This window comes from Hetaerina americana, unplaced genomic scaffold, assembly GCF_022747635.1.
Source record: "Hetaerina americana unplaced genomic scaffold, ioHetAmer1.1.p SCAF_1, whole genome shotgun sequence".
Classification (NCBI taxonomy): Eukaryota; Metazoa; Arthropoda; class Insecta; order Odonata; family Calopterygidae; genus Hetaerina; species Hetaerina americana.
In genome coordinates this window covers 100,177,890-100,203,666 of record NW_027286069.1, presented here as the reverse complement: position 1 = coordinate 100,203,666, position 25,777 = coordinate 100,177,890, and the positions used below count along the sequence as shown (strand labels likewise).

Genomic DNA, 25,777 nt, shown 5'->3' with positions numbered 1-25,777 from the left:
TTCTCTAAGTTGAAAGATACCATCATGTCATTAGGGAAGAGGCGTACGTGTGGAATGTTATCGATGAAGTTTTTGATGCCATATGCTCCTGTAGATCCCAGTGCTTTATACTGGGCGTCGAACCACTTGGAGAGTTAGTAGGCGGGGGAGTTTAACGCAACGATAATGGTCATCTTTTTACTACCGAGTTTATGTTTCTGGTGATGTGTGATATGAGAAGGATGATATGTTTTTAATGCCAGTGATCGTTTTGTTGACACACTCGACGTCGCACACACAATTTTAGGTAAAAGTTATGCTTTAGTTTAATAAAAATTCCAAACCCAAATATTCTCCAAATGTATGCACTGCCGAATAAATACTAACCCGGTAACATAAAAAGGCGTGGTATTTGTGTTACTCGTTGCGAATAACGAGTGATTCGAATGCTCAGGTTTTCAGGTTTAATTACAAGCGAAGGATTTGACGTTTTTCTCGTTTTTTACGCGCGCATATGAAGTCGCACCCGGTCAGATATTCTGCCCATTCAGATACTGTGCCGACGTTTCATAGGCTAACTCTGCCGTCATTCTATGGGAGTTGAGGAAGATTAATTTTTTTTTAAATCAAGATAGTGATTAATATTCATAATGTGTGGAGTTTTTCGCAAAGGAATCAATTAGTGTGTTCATGAAGAATATCCCTTTTGACTAATGCCGTCAAACTGATGAGAAACAATTTTTATGAGGTTTTACGCGCGTGATAAAAGGTTTTTTTTCCACGCAAAGTCTTTACCAAAGAAATATCTCTTCATCACAAAGCATATTCCCCACATTCAAACAGTAAGTTGGACGCCGCTATGTTTATGCGACAATATCAGTTCGTACGTAATGAAAAAATCTCATTTTTATTCCAGAGTAACTCGCTTTCTGTTGCCGCCGCTGGTTTGGGGATTCATCTAAGTCTAAGCACGCGCGTGGAACATTTGGTCTGAAAGATTTATTCTTATAAAATGTTTGCGTTTCAATCAAAATTAAGAATTAACGGTAAAATAACTTTCGCTTAAAAGTTATCTATGTTTTGACCTCGTCATCATTAAAAGTGACTTTTTTGAAAAAGTAGCTCGTTAATAAAAAAAATAGCTATATTTTTTAACGAATTATATTAATTTTCAAAATTTTAATCGTCATTTCAAAATCCTGGTTTGCAGCTTTTTATGAAATTTTTATAAAAGCTGTTCATTGTGACCGAATCACTTCCCGAGTGATTTTTATTGCTGCTATATCGTAATGTTGAATTTTCCTTGAAAGCTCGTTTTTTGTAAATCAGAATGGACTTTTCTCCATTCCGCAATCTCGAGATGCGGTAATATTGATTCCCGGAACTGTAATTGTTTCGTCTTCCCCGCAGAAGAGCTTTTCTTCGTCCGGAGACTTGAGCGCAAATCAACGCATAGCGCGCAAGACGCAGAACGGGTCGCGGCCAGCACGCACGCCGTCCGCAGCGTTCGGAGAAGGTGCGCGTACGGCAGTGGCAGTGGTTTTGGGGGAAAGGGGACGGAAGGGGAAATGAGGGGAGGGGAGGAGGATCGAAACAAGTGGCCGCCTGGCGGGACAGTCGTGTTTATGCGCTTATTCTTCTCGTAGTGCCTCTCGGCGAGCAGTTGCCGTGGCGAGAGAGGCGAACGAGGTTGTCACGGTGTGTGTGATGTGTGTTTTCTTGCCGGCGGACTCTTGATTGCTGGTTACTTTCGCAGCATCCCGTAGCGTGGCAGCCGAGTGAACGCCCTCGTCGCACCACTTAACCCAGAGTGAGAGAATCTTAGCAACGCCCCGTGCTTTTTTTCGCCGCATACCGATCAGGAGAGTGCGCTTCTCTCGGCCGACTTCCGTGCTTCGCTCCCTTCTGGCAGCGGTCCTCCCCAGTGATTAAACGAGTGTGACTTCCAAATCGTTGCGGTGTCAGCCCGCGACTGAGCGAGCCGCGTACTGAGTGCCCAGTATTTTCCTCCGTTCGATAAAGAATCACGACCATATACTACGACGCCTCGCGGGAACACATTCTTTTTTCATTGCTCGTGCCGCGCGCTAGCCAAGGCAGGTTGTTTACATTTGTCGACGGTAAATATCTTCAGGTATGGTGCAGGAGTATTTTTAAAACGCTGACTGCTGCTTGGCATCTGAGAAGAAAGAATGAGTAAATAGGTATGATATATATGTATATAAATTTATTGCATGATTTTTTTTACACATTCTAAAACCTGGTGGTGGCTTTGCGTTAACCGTAACTCTCACTGTCGAAGATTTAAAGATCACAGTCGAAGGTTTAAATGGGTCATTTACGCCAAAATGCAGTTGCTTAGTGGAATTAAAAGGTGTTGTATGATGTATAGAAATTGCCGAAATGTTCAGTGAGAAGCGCTTCCACAACCCCAGTTATCATAATGGTTAGCATACTCCTCAGATGCACATTTGCATTGATTTAAGATTTTAGTTTTGTTAATGTCGTAAATCTAATGATTAACCGATTTTATTTCTCGTTATGAAATGAGGTAGGGGATATTTCTGTCAGACATAATTGTCAAGGTGAGACTTTCTTTGTGAAATAGGATTATTCTAACGAATATTGTATTTCTCCGTGTCCCGAGTTGTATGTCAATTCTAGCCAGTGATAGGAATTATGAAACGTGTGCCGGTGCTCACGCGTGGAAAATATTCAAGCACGCCGTTGTTGAGATTGGTAACTCAAACGTGGGTCTCTAACGCCTTTCGTTAAGCTAAAGGTTATGTCTGATAAACTGTAATATTCTTTCAATCCGCCATTTACCCGCTCCTTAAATTTAAACATTGAATTTCTGCGTATACAATCCCGAAAGTATAACTATCATCAAAGTGATATTTCATCCATAACCTTTACATGGCCTTTTAATATAACCTTAAACGTTTATTTCGAGATTATTTTAGTACCTGGCATCTACTTTTTGCCGTAAAAGACTAAAAAATGAACTCACCGGTCGCATTTCACGTACAGTCATCACTAGTACTAGAATGTTTTCGTGTGACAATTACCTTTTCTTTAATATATTCCCGTGTGGTGTTTCTTTTCCGGAGTCAAAGAAAAGAGAATTGTTTCCTCTTCCTTTCAGCCTTGAGAGCGGCAGGTTACCTCTCATTGCATCAATGTGATTAGATGAAGAGAACTTGTGCGAAGGTTTGCACAATACCTCCCATCGATACCTTACAAATAGCCTTCTGTCCTCCCAGGCCTCGAATAGTTCTTTAATTAGATTTAAGGGATGTACCTAGTGAAGTGATGAGGTCTGAGTTGGGTACTTGTAGCTGGAAAGATGATGCCCAAAGGGGAAATACGAGAATATTACGGCCAAATCGTGCCTTTGGGTATCACGACCACGCTAATTTCGAAGAGCGTCCCTTCATGGCTTGTATTTGGTAATGATGAGCTTTGATTTTGCACGCACCTGGTCGGCGTAATTTTATAAAAGTAGGCATTTCAGACGTGATATGGTGGAATATCGTAATGAAATGAAAATTGGCAATTTTTCACAAAATAAAATTTATTAATGCGACCGGTTTCAATTTAACTACATCATTGCCAGGCGTAATTTCATTGTGGGTATACAATTTATTCTACGAATATGGCAAAATATTGTGATATTGGTAAATTACCTCATGGCGTTGAACTAAATATGTACTAAAGTACATATTTACTCAAGGATCTTTTTTTTGTATTTTTGATTCCTTTATGCGAACTTCAAGCATTAGTTCTAAAAGGTCAATTATTCATTTATAACGCCCTTGATTGACTCCACGGTTGGTGTTAGGGTAGTTGCTCTCATCTTCTTTATAATTTTTAATTCCTGTAATTTTTTTATAAATATTGAATGAAATGTCTGGGTTTATTTCCCATGTGGGAATGATAAGCAGTTATATTTTAATTTTTGTATTTCTTTAGTACCCTGCAAGCCACCACCAGGGTGTGTGGCAGGGGGCAAATACACACCAGATTTACCCGAAAAATTTTACCCGAACATGAACCTACAGCGGTCGGACGATGTTGTTATGTTCCCTTATCGTTCGTGGAAAAAATCTGTTCTACCGTTAACCTCCCCAATTTTACTGGCCTGACCTCGCATGCCGTGGTACGATGGGGGTAATGGTACATTTTCAGCATAATTGCTTTAGAGACATCCTTCGAATTTATGGAAGAGATATAATCTGTACTTCAGCATTCGCTCTGTGAGTCAATCCCAGCCCAGCTCCTCTAATATTTTGGATTCACTACTAAGTTTATCATAACAATGTTTTACAAATCTAGCTCATCTACGCAGCACGCGATCCAATTTGGAAATCAATTCAACGTCGTGAGGATCCCATGTTCTGGCAGCATATTCTGTGTGAGGCCTGACCAGCGACAGATAACATTTCTCTTTGAACTTTTCATCACATTTACCCAGTACTAGACTAATGAATCCTAGTGTTTTGTTAGCTTGTCCACATGTTCCACGTATGTGTTTCACCCAGGAGAGATCGTGAGAGAGGGTAACGCCTAGGTACTCGTATTTAATTGAGTCTACACATTCCATTTCGGTGTTCCCAATGCAGTGCAATGCGTTCGGGTGATAATTGCTCTTTTTCCAAAAAATTATGACGACGCACTTTTCTAAATTTAATTTGAATTGCCAAGTGTCGCACCAGTGTTGTTTAGCATTAAGGTAATATGAAAAAGCTGCTGTGTCCTCAGGATCACGGATATCACGGTAAACCACTGCATCGTCGGTAAATAAACATATATTACTAGTGACTACGGAGTCAATGTCGTTAACCTGAAGTAGGAATAAAAGAGGTCCGATAACACTTCCCTGAGGAACACCTGAAGTAACTTCTACTGCATTTGAACTAACTCCATCTATGACTACTCTTTGTACCCGACCATTCAAAAAGTCTTTAATCCATCCCCCGATATTTTTATCCATGCCATATGCTCCTAGCTTTGCGAGTAGTTTACTATGAGGTACTTCGTCGAAGGTTTTCTTAAAATCTAGAAAAATCGCGTCCACTGGAACATTGCTCTCTTCCAAAATAAGAATATCATGAACAAAAAGCTCAAGTTGTCTCCCGCAGGATCTACCTTTTCGGAAACTGTGCTGGTTTTTCATTAATAACTCCTGATTATCAAGGTTTATCACGATCGAACTAGCAACTATAAGTTCCATAACCTTGCACGAAATGATATGAGGGAAATAGGTCCGTAATTGCTCGGTTCCTCCTCGCCTCCGTCTTTAAATATTGCTGTTACGTTAGCCGTTTTACAATCTCTCGGAACCTTGTGATCTACTAGTGACTTCTTAAAAATGATTTCTAGATACGGTGTGATATCCGACGTTAGTTCTTTAAATATACTGGAGACTTTTTGATCGGGCCCGGAAAATTTATTAGGCTGAATATTTTTCAGAAAACTTTCTGTTCTATTATATGAAATTGCGATGTTGGGCATCGGCTGGCCGGCAAGATTTGGGAAGCTATCGGAGACTTTCGGTGAGATATTGTTGAAGACGCTTTGAAAGAAGGATTTGAATAAGTTAGCATCTTTCAAACTGCTGGTTACTCTTTCATCTCTAATCATTTTTGAGTGTATTAATTGTAGACTTATAGTATTTCCCTGAAACTCACTGGCGTACGACCAAAATGCTTTCGGATTCTCATTCAAGTTTTTCGCTATATTTTCTTTTTAATTTCTCTGAACACTTCCCGAAATTCCTTTTTGCCCTTAGATAAATTTGCCCTAGGTATCTTGTAATCATAAGCGATCTACCTTTTGTCGCTATACTATATGTATCAGCCCTAAAATATTTTTCGTTTATTTTGTTATATACAATTTGTATGTGGATGTAATTTGTCTATGTAATGTAAGACACAAAATGTATAGTAATCGTCTTAATTGAAGCCTCATGGCCATTTTATCGAGATGAAAACTCTTCTCTTCCGAAAACTTTGGAGATACCCGCTTGCTGCCCTTCAAATTAATCTTCGACCTATGTGAATACTTTGTGAGAAATATTTGCTTTTATGGATTCTTACCAGGATTTTTCATGGAGTTGTAATTTGTTTTGGGTTCAATATTTTGAGTGAATTGGAAATGCAGTGCGTTAGACATGGGGTGATAATCAACATTAATAAAACAAAGGTTATGCAACTTTCCAAAAAGACAAAGCCTAAGCTAAACATTCAAATAGGAGGGCAAAAACTAGAGCAGGTGGAACAGTTTACGTATCTCGGAAGTGTTTTGGACCAACGCGGTTAAAGTAGTAGGGACGTAAGGAGAAGAACTGCGCTAGGCAAAGAGGCTTTCACAAGGAGGGAGTTGATTACAGGGACGTTGCGTAAGGGTGTTAAGAAAAGACTCGTAAAAACTTTGATATGAAGCGTACGTATGGCGCGGAAACATGGTCACTGAAACAGGAGGATAGACGTAGATTGGAGGCTTTTGAAATGTGGGTGTGGAGTAGAATGGAGAAGGCGAAATGGACCGAAAGGAAAATAAATAAGGAAGTACTAGGTATGGTGGGCGAGGAGAGGGGTTTGTTGGGAGAAATCCTAAGCAGGCAGGAAAAACGGATGAAGGGGATATTGATTGGCAGTGGGATGCTGAAAACTGTAATACAGGGGAGAATGTTAGGCAAGCAAGGCAAGGTAAGGAACAGGGTAGGGATGTTGGATGGGACGAAGGGAGGAAGGAAGTACATAGATGAATAAGGACTTGATGTAGAGTAGGTTGCTGGATTGTGTTTTGTTAGGAGTCACAAAATATTCATTTGGTAGTTTTGGCCATCCAAAACCTACCTTAACCGGTAGATTACCTAATAATAATAATTTATATTCACACGTACACACACATACACACCTTCACCGCGTGTCCTTTGTGGTTGGTTAAGTCAAAAGTGATTTGAAGCCATTTCAGGTATTCCATACTTTCGCCGATGTCACATCCATGCGTGCTAATCTCCTGAGACGACAAATATCCCTCGTCTTGAGAGTCTATCCGACCACATTAGCACACGACCGTCTCGACCTACCCCTTCCCCTCACTCAAACGACTTCACTCTTCTCTCTCCAACATCCTTTTGGTCGAATCGACTCTCAATTGTTCTCGTAACATGGGCAACCAGCGTAGAACGCTCATTTCATGCTTGACTCTTCCAATTACGATTCATATCTTTTCGAAACCCACTCATTCCTCACCTCTCCCCAATTTTTTTTGCCGCGTCCCCTTTTAGTCGGTATTATCATCATCTATGCCTGATCCTGGCATACGCAAGTTTTTCCTGCAGGTATTCACCATGTTTCGCGTTTCACCGAACGTAAACCTTCCATATTAGTGTGCTTCGTCGTCGAAGGTCATTTCTCAAATTTGTTCCTCCACGGATGATGTCACATCCTAAGGTAAATGCCTTTAAATCCAAGAAAAAAACGCCTTTCCTGGGTATCGATTTGGTACGTTGCTAGTAAGCTGGCTTCCCACATTGAGGGTCCGGTTTCGTATCCCGATGGTGGCGAAATTTTTCACAGGTTTCTCAATCTCTTATTGGAGTGCTATGTGGATATTATTTCAAATACGCCGTCCATTGGATGGGCCTGTTCATTGTAGATTCCTTGGCGTCTATCGCAAAGAGTAGGGTAATGCTGACGCCGTGTTACTCTCCACCCGTACCCCATTCCTTGAAAATCCTCTACCAAGTTACCCACCTAATGGTGCCAATGACCTCAGCTGCCTGACGCCTCCCCTGCTCACTGCTGATACGGAGTTACCCTGTTGGGCCACAAAGAAAACACTATGGAATTAATCACAGTGGTCGTAATGACGACACGGCGCGTTTCGCTTGCATGTAATATCGTCAAGAGTCTGATAGATACGTGCACGGATCTGCATAACGCGTGATTATTCTACACAGGGTATTGAGATGCGTTGACCTTTTGCTATTAACGTATGGAAATTAACAAAAACAGGGTTTTTATCATAGACACCCATCGCTTCCACGGATTCACGTCCGTCTCTCACTGCTTTCAATCCTCTTAGACCGTCGCTTAACGTTATCAGCTGTTCATCTGTCGAACGACAACGGCAATCAGCCAGATTTATTTTAACCGCAATACTACATGCGAAATAAATCTTATTCACTTATGTGGGGGAGAAAGCACTTCGGTCTACCAATTCTTCAAATAATGTGCATTGAGATTTGTTTCAGAAGTGTTTAGGGGAAATATTTAACTGCATTATGACGATTTGATGATGAATTGAACAGGGCGCGAATAAGGTAAATACCTCGTAGCATAGTGGGGTGACTATACTTTTTCCCTAGCGATCAATATATTATTAAAGGATCGCCTTTTTAGTGGAATATATATCGGAGTGAAGGTGCAATGGGCGAGATGGAGTACGATGACGTATTATAACGCCAACATTTTTGACCCCGGACTGTTGGACGCATTGGAAAGCTTCATTAACAAACAAGGACTCTTTGATTTGCCTGAGGGGAATAAATGCTCCTCTGAGCATTTGAATTATAAAAGGGGAATGAGCAGTAGAGATTCTAATCGCTTGTCCAATGGCTTTACCTTGTTAGGATAAAAATATAATTTGAAGACTATTCTAAGGAGTATTCTATAGCCAAAAGGCTTGTAGAACGTGTTTTTCTGTTGAATGAAATAGTAAAAAATCCCCGAATATCAGACTGGAGGTGTATGACATTGTGTAAAATTATGATGAAAGATCCCATGATGAAGGTCAAAAATCCTCTCATGTATTTAACAGTTAAACTGGTAATTGCTCACAGGGATTTGCTTGGTATTGGATTTGCGGAAATGTGATTGAACGCTCTATTTGGTCGCCCTCCCGGTCCGTATCCGGTCCGGACCGTAGTGGACGTTTTTTTATCGAAAAATTAAAAAATTAAACAGGTTCTCGCTAGCTTGTGGACGTGAGCGCCGACAGGAAATGTCGTCAGTTGGCCCAATTTTTTTTTGTATTTGCCCTCTTATGCCCAAAATGTCGTAATACGAGTATATTTCTGTAAGAGCTATTTAAAAAAACTGAACTGTTTGAGAAAATAATGCTTCTTACATTAAGGTCCATCGAGATGAATGTATTAATCCAGAAATCTATGCATAGAGGAGTCATTATTTTTCAGAGTGAATACGGTATGATGACGCTTAAACACAAAAAATGGTATTTTTATTCCTCGATGCTAATATTTTCATTTTATTTTTCCAAAAAATACCTACAAGCCGCGGAAATGAGATAAGCGTTATATTTAAAAAAATCTTTTTGTCAGTACGATATTAGTTTGTACAATGCCTTTTGTATTGATTTTATTTCAATTTCAATTACATTAGTAGTGAATTAGCATGAAATAAATTAATTATCATTTTTTAATTTTTTACTTAAATATTGCATAATTTTGTTTCTCTCAAGTTCTTGTTTACTTTTCATTTTTGGACGGAAAGTATTATTGTTGCGAATAGTATACGTATGGATCATTAGTAAATACGGAAAATCCCAATCGCAACAGGATAATTCAATAAAATCTATGGGCCAACAAGTACAGTGTAAAATATTTTTTCTTCGATTGCTTTGCCGTGAGCTTTGATACTCGGCCGGCCTATCATTTATTATTTTAATTTATGTACCCTGCAGGCCACCGCCAGGTTGTGTGGCAGGGGCTGAATACACACCAGACTAATTTTTACCCGAACATGCCCCTACTGCGGCCTGGCAATGTTATTATGATCCCATATCGTTCGTGGAAAACATTACATCTTAAATCTATCTGTTCTACACTTGACCTCTCTAATTTTATTGACATGATCTCTCCTACCGTAATAATCGTAGTGCGATGGGGGTAGTAGTACATTTTCAGCATAATTGCCAAAGAGACATCCTTCCAATTTATGCAAGATATATAATTTGTACTTTAACCTTCGCTCCGTGAGAGCATCCTAGCCCAGCTCTTCTAATATTTTGGATACGCCACTAAGTTTATCATAATAACGTTTTACAAATCTAGCTCTTCTACGCTGCCTACGATCCAATTGGGCAATCAACTCAACGTCGTGAGAATCCTACTGGCAGCATGTTTTAAATGTGGCCTAACCAGGCACAGATAGCATTTCTTTTTGACCTTTTCATCACATTTACCCAGTATTCTGCTAGTGAATCCTATTGTTTTGTTGGCTTGTCCTCATATTCCCCGTATGTTTTTCACCCAGAAGAGATCGTGAGTGAGGGTAACGCCTAGGTATTTCCCCTAATTGAGTCTACACCTTCCATTTCGTTGTTCCCGATGCTGTAAGCGTTTGGGAGGGAATTGCTCTTTTCCCAAAAATTTAAATGACGGCGTTATTCATTCTTGAGTTGTCTGTCATGTGTCAGAATGCCACGACCTATTCCACTTCTTTTCTTTTCCAGTTATTCAGTCATTGGATCGCCGGTTAAGTGCTCGTAAAGGATTCGCGGAAAGCTCCGAGTCCGCCGACGCTTGAATCGCGTGCAGCAGCGTCGTCGGCAGCAATGCAGCGCCACGGAAGTATCGAGGGCAAGGGCGGCGGCCAGGGTGCAGCTCCCCTTCTGCCGAAGCAGCTCCGCCAGCTGAAGAAAGTGGCGCTCTTCGGCAACCTGCCGCGCACCACCAGCAAAATGTGGGAGATGGACAGGTAGGAGGCCTCGTGAACCCAAAACCGTTAGTCGGGGGAAAAATCTCCTGACCTGTCCCCTCTCCGGGGAAGGTGGGATACACTCTATCCTCCCTGCAAGCCGCAAGGGAAGGGTGGAGGTGTGTTGTTGCGGAATTGACCGCGAGGAGACCCGTTGGCTCTCTCCAGTGTCACTAGCCCCCTCTCGTCCCTCCCTCTGCCCTCATTTGGGGAAGCATCTCACTTCTTCTTGTGAAACACCCCCCTTTTCACCCATCGACGTCGTCCTGAAGTGCATACGATGGTCTTGTAGTATTTTAGAAAAGGCTTGATCGACTTCTAGTATTTTTTTATGTAGGAAGTTTATGAAAGTAGTTACGGAGAAAAATTAATGGGAAACGCTATACAATACACGAGCTTTGAAATAACTTTCTTAGAACACAACTGCATTTTTACTCTCACGTATTACCTTCCTAGGAAAAACAATAAGAATATGTACAGTTAACTTAAAGAGAACCAGTGGTTTTGCTAATTGACTTTGATGTGCCCTCTGACGGCTTAGGTCATCATTATCGTAGATTATCGATCTCAATATTAGTTTTTAGCAACTTTCGAAGCTATCCTGTTACCTGATAATCTTTTTATTCCTTCAATAATTTCGCGTCCTGGCGAACATCGATTACATCCATATTATACATCCTTGAGAATTCCGCCATCTAATGATTTAGTTTCAAATAATCTTCGGAAAACTGTAGTCTGTGAAGATGTTTTCCATTAGTTTCTCTTCTCTTGTAAGCGCCCTGCACTGCGTTTTGCACCCACTCATTGAAGTACTTCATTTGTCACTCTGTCAATCCATTTTAGTTTTATCATTTTGCTGTTTCACCCCAGTTCCATTGCTTCTAGCCTGCTTTTCTCTATGACTCCTGTCATTGTTCGAATCCGCGGTCGGTCGGCGAGCGGTTAACCAATCTAATGGTGTGTCGGTTAACAAACCGTGAATCATCAGAGGGGCTGTAGTTAGACGTAATAAGTGAGGGAAAGGAGGGAAGGTATTTCATATGAATTAAATTTCATTGTTTGTTCGATGTGCTACAACATTATGCGTTACAGGATTGATAGGGAATAACTGGCACGTTATTCCCTCCGAGCCACACAACCACATTACATGGAATTGCTTTTAGAAGGGTGTCGGCATTCGACTTGACTTCAGAAACCGAGAGAAAAATTGAGAATCACGCATCGCCTCAGAATACAACGTCTCTGGAAAAATAGTGATTATTTAATCCAATAGGTTTTGGAGTTTTCCACGCGGCATTTCCTTTCGTGCGAAAATCCAAGGCAAACATGTCACCTTGATCACTTCTGGAACTAATACTTACATTTTTTAAGAGTAATTGAACTAAAAAATCACCATCTGGTACAACATGTCGACTACGCTACAAAACTAAGGCCTATCCCTCTAATACATACCGGTTCGGGGGCTACTAGCAGCAGTGGTGCAACCAGCGAATTTTCGTCTTCTAACAGAAGTTTTATTCAGTACCCTGCGAGCCATCACTAGGGCGTGTTTTCAAAGGTTGCTTAAATAACAGGCTGCCTTTGACCCAAAACACATTAGAAAAAAGACATTTATAAAGATTCACAGCTTATCCTAACTTATACGTTCAATTTTATGCCCCGTTGCCGCAGAAACCTGCTCCGGGTTAAGCTAAGATTTCATGTCCACGGCACGTCATGACGACGATGACCCGTGTGTTGAGTGCCCTACACTTAGAGCATGCATGCAATGTTCGATGTGAAGAGAGTTGAACAAATAAATGAGCAATGGCGTTGTTTTCGTAATCACGGCAACGCAGCATTTGGTGAAAGTTGAGAGATAGGTACGTAAGACCTGCTGTTGCATCGCCATCGAGTAGGCGATCCACAATCTGAACGCTTACTTAAAGCACTCGGCCCGGAAATCGCGGGGATCTGGCTGGATTCGAGTCGCGGTCAAGATGAGCGAACATTACGCGGTAATATTCCTGCATTTCGGTTCACATATCTGCGGATGACTCCCTCATTTTAAGTAAACCGTTCGCGGAAACTCCCGCAGGGTTTTTTTTTTAAATCTACGATATGATTGGTTCCACTGCGTCTGTGGGGACGCGAAATTGAACCAATGAACGTTTAACCTAAGACTGCTAATGTGGTTACGAAACTGTTTTGTGTTCCTCCGAAGCTTCTAAGTTTTGTAGTTTGAGTTTAGAAGTTGTTCCGGAAAATTCACGGATTCGGAAGTTCGGTTCAAGTAATCAGTGGAGCGGTGCAACGGGTGGGTGGCTTATTCATTCGCGATTCGGTTTAAGTCCACACTAAGCAAATAACGAATAGTGATTTGAGGAGACTAGAGTCTTACGCAAGAGATTACGCTCATTCTTCATGCTTATCGCAATGGGTAGTCACCGTCTGGGCACTCACTTAAGTAACCAGGAATTCCCGTGCTGGCGGGAATGCCTGTTTCAACTGTAGTACTCGGGTTGCTGATTCATAGATGCCGTGCTAAATGTTCAGATTTGATAGCTGATCTGTTATTTTGTTAAATTTTTTGTTTTATCGTAAACAAGCACCTCGAATGAAGAAAAGGCTTAAGGATAACCCCCAATTTTACTTTCGCGTGAAAAATATGGACGCGGGAGTGTTGAAGATTTTTTGCTCCGAAGCTTCGGAGGTAGTATCCACGTAGATTTATATTATTTACCGCTTTGATGATATGGCTGTTAATTTTATGTTTTTTGCCCATTGTACTCAAATCCAGTAAGGTCATATGTTACTTAGTAAGTGGAACTACTCCTAATGATGTCTGCATAATAATATTACCACTCGTTAGATCCGACAACAATTAAAAAATAGTTAATATCTGTCTGAAGCAATAAGATGTATTGCTTTGGGCAGTTGTGCATCACTTTTTCCACCGAGAACAAAGGTAACGTATTTATTAGTTTCCATCGTGTCTTACATGCAGAACGCGGTATCTGACACTTTCTGTGCCCTCCCCATTTACACCTCTTGCGGCTTCTCCCTCTTCTCGTATGAAGTGACCATCGTGCAAAATTGGTTATCTGCGAGATTATACGTACTTCATGCATCCTGCCATATCCCCTTATGACGTAATCCATTTCATGATTCCCCCTTTGGGTTCATCAAGAATAGAAATCTTAAGTTTCAGACCGCACAGTGGCTATCCCTTCGCGTGTCCGAATTCATGTGTCCATAAAAGACGAGTGAATTAAGACAAAACGTCTCAAATCTGTTTAAAAGATACAAAATTTCTGGTTTGCTTTTTAACTAATTTAATGATTTACATTTAGCCTTCGGATTCCGCCAAAATCCTACCATTACTTCTTTGCATTATTTGCGAGGTTATGCCAGGATCCACTTTATCGCCTACAATCTATTTGCAAAACTAATATAAGGTCCGCACTGGATCCACATGTCTTCTTTTTCCACCATCTATTGACACTATCCTCGCTTTTCGCGACGGCCACCAGCCATTCTGGGGGTAAGCCATCCCTTTGCTGAATGGAGTTGCAGTATTTCATTCAACTTCAAATTTAAAACTCAGAGAAATATGTTTATTCTAAGGACCAAATATTCAGCAGCTTATACACTACTCCTCCCACGGCTACAAGGTGGCATCGCAGCAGCACAACTTGGCGAGGTGGGTTTTGTTCGGTAATTTTTCCCGGACAGCTAAGACAACATTTTTGCATCCTCTTCTTTCCCTGAGTAGCGAATTTAGTGCTAAATTTTGGCTACTTGAAAGCCGTAAAGATACAGGTATATCTGACGATAAAGTCCTTTATATCTTGAAAACGTTAGGTAAAAGACGGCAGTAGTCGAAAAGGTTGAAATGCTAAAGGTTAAATGCAGTTGAAGCAGTCGGTGAAGTTGGTTGGTATAGTATGAATTTTGCCATGCGAGTGCACTCAATTTCTGCCAATTCCATGCCGTGCAGTTCAAGCAGTTCGTCTTCTCGTTTCTCGCTACTTCAGATGTGGTGTCATTTTTAAGGTCGAGTACTTCCTACCAAAACACTTCATGAGTAAGAGTGGGTTATTCAAGAAACACATTAGTTATGTTGCAGTTAAAACCTCCAAATAACTTTTATGTATTTTCGTTAAACTCTTTGATGCTTATTACAAGCACCAAAACTACTCTTAATTACTCTTTTTCACTTTTTAATTCTACTTCAAATCAGATATGTTTCATTCCAGATAAGAAGTTCGTTGGCACGCGATAAAAATCAGCCGGGGATAGAAAATCAATAAAGATTTTGATGTATTCTATCTATCTACAAGGGACCCTGCAACACACCGATGGGGTGTGTGGCAGGGGGTGATTATACACTAGGAATGCAACATCAAATATGAATTTTTTTCTTAATTTTCAATTGCTATACACCTGCCAAATCAAATAATTAGGTTCATGATAACTACAGGTATGTCCAAGTGACATATAATTCTCTACGAATACGATAGCAGCTATCATCGAACATAACAACAATAGCTAAGGTTATATGGGTTAATGACAACATATTAGGCTGCTTAGAATGAATAACGAAAAAATACTTTTCCGTCCTTAACGCGGTCACGTCCAATTATACTGTTCCCTTATCGTTCACGGGAAAAATAACATCTTAAATCAATCTGTTCTACATTTAATCTCCCTAATTTTATTGGCATGATCTCTCCTACCATTGTACGAAGGGGGTAATAAGACATTTTTTGCATTATCACTAAAAGGGCCTTACGAGAGATTTAACTTTGCTCCGCGAGTGATTCCCAATGTAGTTCCTATAATAATCTTGATACGCTACTCAATTTATCATAACAAGGTTTTACTAATCTAGCTCATCTACGCTGCACGCGATCACCCCGTCACACAAGCTAACGGTAGCTTACAGGACATCATGTAGAAATAGAAAAAAAAATTGAAAAACTGTCTCCAAATATTTATGATGCATTCAGGTTTCCCCCCAACCGTGGCAGGGTTTCCGGTAACAAATTCAAAGAACTGCGGGAGATGCCGCGACAGTAACTTTAACGGGGTCATCCGCTAATGTGCATTAAAATGTTTCAATGGGCATAGGTTTCACTTTTCGCTTCGCAGAATAGCAGAGACGACCATTAATATGTATTTTAGGTAAGCATGTATCTTTTATTTATGTATGCTTTCGAGAATGAAATCTATACAATAATGACAATCAGTCCGTTCGTCGAAAGGCAATAAAATCACTTCCATATTCTGCTAAAGTTTGAAATGTGCTTATTGTTACTGAATGTTCGTTGATAGATCATTTTTGACGTGAAATCCCTGGAAATGGAAGGTTTATCTATTCCTCTTGCCGTAGAGGCAATAGGGTCATTGGAAGAAAGGAATATTTAATATTACTAGGAGGCGTTTGCTTTGTGGATTTTGAAAAGCCGTTGGACACAGTAAATTGGGTGCAATTAATTAAATTATTTCAGAAGTTTGGAGTCGATTGAGGCAACTTTTCGGAAACCTGTACGGTTTTCTAACTGCTCCAATGTGGGTTGCGGACGGCCACCTAAGACGAGCTGTGTTAAGCTGGAGGCGAGAGGATGATCCAGTGCCGAATTTTTTTTCCTTCGTATCCGCGGAAGGGATGGTTTGGGAGGCATGGAAAAATACTGGAGGGAGGAATGAAAGAAGGCGAGGAAAGGCTCAAGTTTAATTTGCGGGTGATCAGGTTTTTAGAAGGCCAGTCCGCCAAGTGATTACAGTGGTAGCTGAGGTCTTATTGAATCTGTGTGATAGGTATGGGATGAGTGTCAATTATACGAAAACGGAGGTAATGAATTTCTCCGAAAATACGGAAGCTAAATTAAACATTAGCGTTTGAGGGAATCGACTAAACACAATACTTAAAAATAAAGTGTTATACACGTAATAGTATTAGTTTAAGAAGCTTTTATAAAAAAGGGGGGAGTGGAGTTCACGAGAACCTTGAGTAAATTGGCGAAGGAAATACTGTGAAAAACCTTTATACGATGTATGCACTTGTAGCGTACAGTATTTTTGATCAGCCAGGAAAATAGGTCATTTAGGTATGAAGATATGCTTGGATTGGGGGCTTTTTGAGATGCAGGTATGTGTGGAGGAGGATGGAAAAGGTGAACTGGACAGGGAGAAAAGCAAACGAAGAAGCTCAAGAAATGGTTGGGGAAGAGACCATATGGTTTGGGGAAATTTAAAGACCATAAAAGTGGTTGCAGGGAATACTGAGTTGAAATAGAATATTGAAGATTGTGATGGAAGGAAGATCGTTAGGTTAGCGAGGTTGAGGAGAGAAAAAAGTAGACATTAGACAGAATGAAAGAAGTTAAAATTATGTCGACTTTAAACCTGTATTATTCGAATGTGTGGAGTTAGGGTATGCATTTACTGTAGTTTTAGACAAGGCCTGTTGGTAGAATTTTGTAGCGCTGGGTGCATCAAAAACTTACCTTGACTGCTCAAAACTAAATTTATGATTTCTTCTGCAAATCAAAACTTGATTGCGGATAATCATTACAGTCATTAAATAAATTTTATGGAATGGAAATTATTCATGGTTAATTTCCCGTTAAAAAGTCACGTTGATGATAAGGCGTCTTTAGGCTCAGTTCTGGTTTGAATCGGAGTATTGTTTTCTCCAGATATTCCCTTGTTCGGTGTGTTACGGAAATCAAGCGATGAGCTCAATTTTCTCGATGGCTTGTGACTAAAGCCGCTGACTTCCCGCGGGAAGTTGCAAAATTCTGTGCAGCTCTCAGCAACAAAAATTTCGTTATCAACTGGAGACGTTGCAAGGGAAGTGTTCACCTGATCCTCAACCATTTCCATGGATATCTCTACACGATCCAGACGTTTCCAAAATATGTCCATCATCTCCCTTCGCTTATGTGAGACTATCTAATCTATGTGAGACGATCAAAATCAGAATTCGCCCAAACTTACAATTCTGACACCCGCATCAATCATTGTTATGTATACCAGCTCTCTTATTATAATAGTGATGCATAATTATGGTGATTTCATTTGATATCGACTGTATTTATTAAGTACGAGAATGCCCCGCTCTGGCATAGCGGGGGTTTTAGCACATACCAGGAAATAATTTAAGTAAGGAATTCTCTAAAGGGAAAATATATTTTTTAAAAAGATGGTGTTTTCTTCTGTTTTTGCTATGATTGCGAATTGTTCGAGGGAAATGGAATACGGTGAATCTGTCAATTCGAGAGCTGATATCACCATCTGTCGCTATTGTCTGAGATGTCGATATCGGGCGAAGCTGGGAATATTCCCCCCTTAAACCCACACACCCTCGTTTTATTTAATCTGGCATTCGATGAATCATCGTGTTTTCAGAGGCTCCAACCGCAACTTTTTTAATGGTTGTGTTTGGCATTTTTTATCCTTTCATGGGACATCTCCTCGGACCGAGCAGATCTCTTCTTACTTAGGGGAAAAGGTGTCGGTATTTCTTTCTATTTTTTAATTATATATTCCGTAACTATTTGATTAACAAATGCTAGTAACTAAAAGGTGGAACTGTGCTTGAGGAATTAGTGTTTTCCTAATTTTAGGTCTGAGTAAAATCACACCTATGTCCTTACTTGTTTACGGTCTATTAAACCTCACCAAGTATCTGAATCATCTCTTATTACATATATTTAAGGTATTATATTGTTTCATAGTTTTTGGTTTTTTAATTGTACATTTTAATCTTTAGATCTTTCGTGGATTATGCGTATAATGCTTAAACATTTCGCCATTCGTTAGGATCATATTTCTCTGTAAAATGCGGTTCCCTAATTATGGTTCTTTTTTAGAGTTCAAATCAGTCGTAGATTCCTTATTGAACTTCCTCAAGGGGCGCTAAAAGTTAATATGACTTATAGGGAACTTTTCCGAGAATTCAGTTTATCGCTCAGCTTTCCAGTTATATATTATCAATGTGACATGCAGAAACTTTGTATGAGTCTGAAACAGCAGCATATACATGTACTTTTCTATTCCATGCGTTAATAATATGAAGAATAAAATAGCTTGTATTGCATGTTTGTATTGCATATTTGTTTTCATCCTGTATTTGGTATTAATTTGTGAGAATTGAGGAATGTAATAACACTGCTGACAATTATTTGATCTAGGTTTATCAGAGTAAGAAGATATTCAGGTTGGTAGCCAAAGACTTCAGCTTTGTTTATTTCCACTTTTAAAGATGATTTCATGTTAGCTTCTTCTGCCTTCTGAAATAAGTCTTGCGTCAGTGTGTATTCAAGGGATGGAGGAACAAAGAGGCAAGCAGTCTTTGTAGATTCTCCCCCGTCCGCGGTTTTTTTCGTTTTGAAGCAAAGGAGTTACGAATTATTCCTTTACACGCCAGGAAAAAAATGTTTTAAATGTTGTTTTTGTCTCCTGTCTTTAATTGATTAATAATGTAGGTTCTCGAGAGGTTCGCAAATAAACTTTAAAGCTGTAAATCCTTAGTGAGACCATAAGGCCATCTTATCATCATCTGGACTTCGTTGAGTATTTTTCATTCAAAGTCGTTTAGAACGGAACGCCTGATTTTTCTTGGAATTTTTCAATTATTTTCCATAAATATTTCAATGATTTTGTCGTGACCTAACAATTAGTAGGGTGTGCCATTCAGGGTAGATGCTAAGGATAGAGAGTAAATTCTAAGCTGTTTCTAAAATGTTTTATTAAATTGTTGGTGAATGTATTTATTTACAGTTTATCTTCATCCTCGACTCGTTTTCTATTGATTATTCATTAAATGTGCACGAACTACTTAAATGCAATTACAAATTAGGTTCATTTTGTGCACACAAAATCTGTTTTCCCTTACCTGTGTGTTAATCGGTCGATTAATGAATTTCTTTGGTAGAGTGTAAATATTAATATCACCTCCAAGGAAGGTGCAAGACAAAATACGGTTTTAATGTTTCATATATGGTTTAGACCATTCTGGCACTTTAAAAAAGTCATATGAGGGGATAGCTCCATAGATCCTTAAAGTAATTGTTAAGACACCTACCTAGGTACATGCCTAGATATTCTAATTAGGAGCAACACATGATTAATAGTAATATATAATAGGTGGAGCTAAGTGAAATTGTGCTTTTAAAATTTATTTAATCGCGAGAACTGCTCATAGAAGTATGCATAATTATTTATTAGCAAGAATGTAATTTACCAAATGACAGAATTGCTCCACATACTATCATTTTCATTTTCCTAAAGGTGTGTTTCGCCATCCTTGTTCTGGTTTTAATATCCTTCTCCAAATTTGATGTTAAGAAAGATGCTAGTACGATACTTCAACTTTTCTTCCGGTTCAACTTCTGTATTCCCTATACATATTTAATTTAAGTTCTATTCTTAGTCCCTATTTCCACACGTATCCTTGGGTGTTTGTTATTTTTATGTTCAATATAAATGATTCATAATTTCTTTAAAGTTTATTGACCGCTCTGGTCAAGTCCTCCTGCCTTTTTTTACAATATTACCATATTACCTGTGTATCTGACACCCTTTAACCTTATCCCATGTATCACAATGCCTGGAACCGTTGATTGAACTTTTTTCATTGCTGTATGTATATATGAATCCATAAACACAATTATCAACTCGGAGGTCGGTGGGAAAGGAGAGGGTAGAGTTCACCCAATGCTAACCCCAACGACGTGTAAAATTGGCACATCAAGTAAGGGGGGTCAGATCCTTTCCCTTTGCAGTTTATGGTTCCCCAGGAAGGTGTGGTACCCGAAAAATCACACCGCTTGGATGAAGCTGATGATGCACATATAACGTTTTTTATAGATAGTTTTGATGTTTTATTAACTGTAGTTGTTCAACGTATTTTATCTAAAATCAATATAAATTATTTTATCTAAAAGGTAAGTATTTTTTAGCTTGTGGAAGATAATGAAGTTTAGGTAGGAAATACATTATATATGTTTTTTCAGCCTACTTCCATATTTTTCATTATTGCCATATTGTGTTACTTTATTAGGGATTAAGGGTTTTCCTAAGTAACAGGGACTGTAATTTGTTTGTTTCGACAGAAACCTACCTACGATCGTCATGACTACTGATGATGTTGACGGATGGAAATAATGGAAAAGAGGTCGTCATTTCCATGAAATGGACAAAATCTGTTTGGAAATAATACGCGGATAATGATACACTGTGATCTGGAACGCGGAGAAATGTCGGGGGTATCGAAAAGTAATAAAGAGTGAAGCCAAGTGCTGAGTACAAGTGTTATGCAAAGGTGAATTATCGGCGATGGCTGCTTGAGAAGGGGAAATATCCTTTATGACACTTATACCAAATTGAGCATTTATAAATCCTTATGCACACATGGTATACAAGAAATTCTTGAGAGTTTCAACTCATATTATTGATGTTTATGATAAGCTCTTTGCCAGAAACACACCGTAGAAGTACAGTTGATCTTTCGTGCAAAATTGTTTGGACCATGATCATCTGAATCGGTAAATTATTTATTGCTGTTTGGATGGATCGTATTGGTTTGATCAGGCAGGGGAGTCGCTCCTCGTCCCCGGCGGGCAGCCCCGGTTCGGTCCCCACTTCGGCCAGAGGTGTGGATACCGTTGACCTGGCCTCCAGAACACCTGGTCCGGTAAACTTTCCTTCGAAACTCGATCGAGGTAACGGGTATCCGCCTACTGATTGTACGTCGGTAAGACCGAGAATGTTTTCACGCGTGATGGATGGCGCAAATGGAGGAGAGGGGAAACTTGATTGGTGTAACCATGAACGTAATACGTGGAAAGTAGCGATAACGTTACGTGACATATGGCATGATGTGTGGGATCCCCGGGGCACATAATTCTGCGAAATCCAAAGAGAAAGCGGCTTATGATGGGCAGAGGGAACAAGCGAGCACTTGCGCTGGAGTCGGTATTTTCCCAGTGATTCACGGATTCCCAGGCCGAGAAGTCGTGTTTAAGACTCCAGGAATAACTCCAGAGGGACAAGGGATGGCCTTAGTTTTTAGCTAACAAGACTGAAAATTGCGATCCGCTAGCGGATGGAAATGGTCTGATGTCTTTTCATGTAGTACAGTATACCAGTGTCCATGTGCATAATGTACAAGGGTGCACATTAAATATTTCAATTTTTTTATTAAATATCATGAGTTCTGAAGCACTCCTCAGTTACTCTCTAAGTTATCCTCTTGCGCGAATTTAGCTCTTTTCATATTGTTCCCAAGCCATGAAATTGCAGTCAAATAAAATTGCTCCCCATTAAAATATAAATGATCTTTTTAACTTGAAATTTTCTAAAATACCAGTATGTTTATATTTGGTGGTTTTCGAGTGTATGTAGAATGTTTAATGGAGTTGGCAAGATTCATACGTTTATCTATTTCTTCCTCTTTCCCTCTCTCTTTCTTTCCCTCTCTCATCTTTGCGAGAGACCGCGGCGATCGCCAAGGAATGATTTCGAGGAAGGATGAGTGTTCCTTAATTGTGACCTCGCTGGAGGGCTTGGACACGCCCGACCTTGCCCCAGTGGGTCTCCGCGGCGGCCTTTTCGAAAGTTATATCGCCGGCGCCGCAAGTTCCATCCCACGCCCCCGCTTGCGCCGCCGCCAGCGAGTCCTCCCAAACCCCCGCGTCCAATTCCCAGACACGTTCCATCCCCCCAAGATATGCACGACCCCATTATCGCTCGTCTCCGAGAAATGCGGCGGGCGTGAGGGAATGGCGTTCGCGCGTCACCAGGGGTCGGACCAAGTGATTCAGCTCCTGCAACACTGGCATTCCTTTCAAAAAGTCTTCATTTAACGTTCGAGAAACATGAAAATGTGTGCATGGGGCCATTCACGAAATTTACCATCGATGACGCCGAACTGTGCCGAACACGCCCCCTGCGTGTTTTCCGAGTCCCCTCGTGAACCCGTTTGAGTCATGATTCCGTCTCGCAGGCGTTCATTATGCGGAAAGGCAAGGTGGAGGGAAAAATGAATGTCAGGAAGGTGGATTCTCGTCGTTTAATGCCTTTTCGAGGATTTAACGTTGCAATGCGTTAGATATACTTGTCCAGGAAAAAAGGATCATGGAGTGCTTTAAAATTATTGCACGCTTACGGAAGTATATTTAAAATATCATAAAAAAGTATTTAAAACATTATCTTAAAGGAACTTTTTCGTATGCTTTATCGAAAGATAAAAATAAAAGTGAGATGAGTTTTGGCGGAAACGGTTCACATTTCACATAAATAGACCCTGTAAATATTCTCGTTGATTCTTGGTACCGACCCAGAATTTGCAAGTTTAAGGTTATTTTTTCTAACGAAATTTGTGGGAGCGTTGACGTCGTTGTTATTTAAAATAAAGAAACTGGTTTACTTCGATTGTGTTCATTTGAACTGCTACGGACGTGCGAATCTTTCTTTTTAAGTTGCCAAAGAAAGTTATCTCGTCGCAATTAATTCTTTCCCGACGCATACCACGCCGATGCATATCTTTAATTCTAGGAATTTTGCGGAGGCACATAGAAATAGTAATTGATAAACATTTTACAGCGAATAATGAGTTAACTTCAATGAGAAGCACATCTCCTTTGGTAGTCCAATGAACGGAGCGCTAGGTTACTGATCGAATTTGATCCCGGGTGACACCACTGGACACTCAGTTACACCCCAGCCTTGCAATTTTTCGAATTATAGCTGTTCCTGATAAATTAAAGGCAGAGTGAAAATAAAAAAAAAACCTTCACCGTTGTATGTGGATTCTATACACCCTCACCTGGCAAATTTAAAGGAACTACGGGAGATGCCGCGACAATAACTTTAAACGGAGTTATCCGCTAATACTCATTACAATGCAACAATTTCAAAGTGTAAAAATCATTCGCTTTGACTGGGATAATCCCGGTCAGAGCGAATAATGTTTCCACTTTAAAATTAATGCATTGTACTGCCCTCAACTGTCAAACCATCCTCAGTTTCTATTGCTGTGCTTTTATGTCTTTAAGTATTGTCGATTAGGGTATATTTCTCATGTTTTTTATTTTCTAACGAACTTCTACGGTCATCCTGATTCCTCGTCTTTTGACATCCGATCGTCCTATATTTTCCCGTAGAAGTAGGCATTTTCTCTCTGTTTGAGTTTCAGCTATGGAATAAATTCCGTCGTTGAGATATTGTGTAGACCCACGACCCAGGTCTTATCGTAGAAAGTATTGTTTCATTATATTCACCATTTCGCTTCTGTCTCCTATTGTGAAGCAGTCTAATTTCCGTAGACTGCTTAATAATATTCCTACCTAACTGACCTCTTTCGTGGTTTGGCGACTTTTGCACAGGTCCTAAATTGAAACACGCCCATTAGATTCTAAAATATTTTTATTCCGCGGTGAAACGATCGTTTCATTTTTATATGCTTATTGTCTTCTTTGGCAATCAAGAATAAATAACGTAAATTGCCTTAACTGTCAGTCGCCACACTTAATACTTTGCTAAGAATTAATCACATTTTCCTAATCCGCAATGGATGAAACAATAATATGATAAACATTACGTAAACTTCCTCTGAATCCGCCCACCACACGCTTGCTAAGGAAACACAATGCGATTGCGCACTCTTCCTCCCTCTCCACCGGAATACTTACGTAGTGAAAGAACAGATCGTTATGTGGGAAATCACTGCTATTTAGCAGTGAACAAAAGAATGGACAGCCACAGTCAGCTAATATTTTTATGAAAGTATTAATTAATGTATCATACCGTTATATTAATATGCACTATTGGGTACGTATGATTGCCTAAGTGTGTTCATGCTTCACAATGAGATAAAGACATAAAATGTGCGGCTCGTATCATTTGTTGCAATGCGTATATCACCTCGTGAAAAGGTTTGGCAAGTAAAATGGAACGACCTTTCCACCAAGATTCAGTGACTGCTGAGATATACAGTAGTCTCGTGGCTGCGGATCGAATTTATTTCACTTCGAAGTGCTAAAAATAAAATGCCATCCCATGAATATCCCATTGAATACCTCAATTTTCAGATTGAACCTCGAATCTTTTGAATTCGAATTTCGACCACTTTTTCGTAACTCCGAATGGTTTCAGGTGACTATGCGACGATGTCCACCTAACTGCGAGGAGAATTTCAAACTCGCGTGTCACCTACCTGGATATCCCCAAGCATTCACGTCTATTTGAGTGCGTCGAGTGTTCTAGCTTCATACACACACACAGTCCCTAAGGCCGCCTCCCCCTCGCTTCCGGAGCGCTTGAGCGGATGCAGTCTTATCTTCTTTGTTCAAGGCTATGAGGCGAAAATCCCCGTCACCCCAACTAGAATTCAATGGGGTATCAGGAATTCCTACGAAGGGTGTTTGAAACGTAGTGTGCCTGTCAGTGAAGGCGTTGTGCATGGCGAATAGCACTTTGGTACTTCTCTACGTAGTCCCCCTGGTGTGTTATGTACATCTCCCTGCAGTTAACCAACTTCGTGAAACCTTGGTGAAAGAAAAATCTGTTTGTCGTGATTCAGGGATTGCTTCCATGTTAAGCCGTAATGGCTACATTTTAAGTAATAGGAATAATCCATTCAGTGTTTACGTGGTTTTGATAGTTCCTTATTTTCCGAGTCAAAATAGTTGTCGACCTTTCATCATGGTTGACCAGATGATCAAAAAAAATTGTCGAGGGCAGCAGGAAAGACGGGTGCTTTTCGCAGCAGAATTTGGTGTCGTATATGGTCATGGGTGAGGTCTCGGATGACCTCTCCGGTGATTAGTTTGGTAGACTATGACGTTGAGAAGCTTTCAGGATAACCCAAATAATATGTGCGACAGTTGGGTGTCAAAATACTACGCCCTTCATTCCACGGAGACAACACCTTCGCAGGTAGCCTCACAACTTTTCAAACGCCCCTATGTGCGTAGGATTGTGGAACGTTACTACGACCAAGAGACAACGAATTATATGAATGGCTTAGGTCTTAATCTTTCGTGTGTGCCGGAATCGGAAGAAAAGACTAACGAAAGTCA

General features: G+C 40.2%; 1 protein-coding gene across 1 annotated transcript in view; it reads left to right on the top strand.

The window, feature by feature from the left end:
- Positions 1 to 1,657: 1,657 nt before the first annotated feature.
- Positions 1,658 to 25,777, top strand: part of LOC139695306 (cytosolic phospholipase A2-like) — a 100,236-nt gene continuing 76,116 nt past the window's right edge. Inside the window, exons 1-2 of the mRNA XM_071594013.1 lie at positions 1,658 to 2,183; positions 10,462 to 10,706. Of these exons, the coding sequence (XP_071450114.1) occupies positions 10,564 to 10,706 (143 nt within the window). The 5' untranslated portion in view covers positions 1,658 to 2,183; positions 10,462 to 10,563. The remainder of the gene's footprint in view (positions 2,184 to 10,461; positions 10,707 to 25,777) is intronic.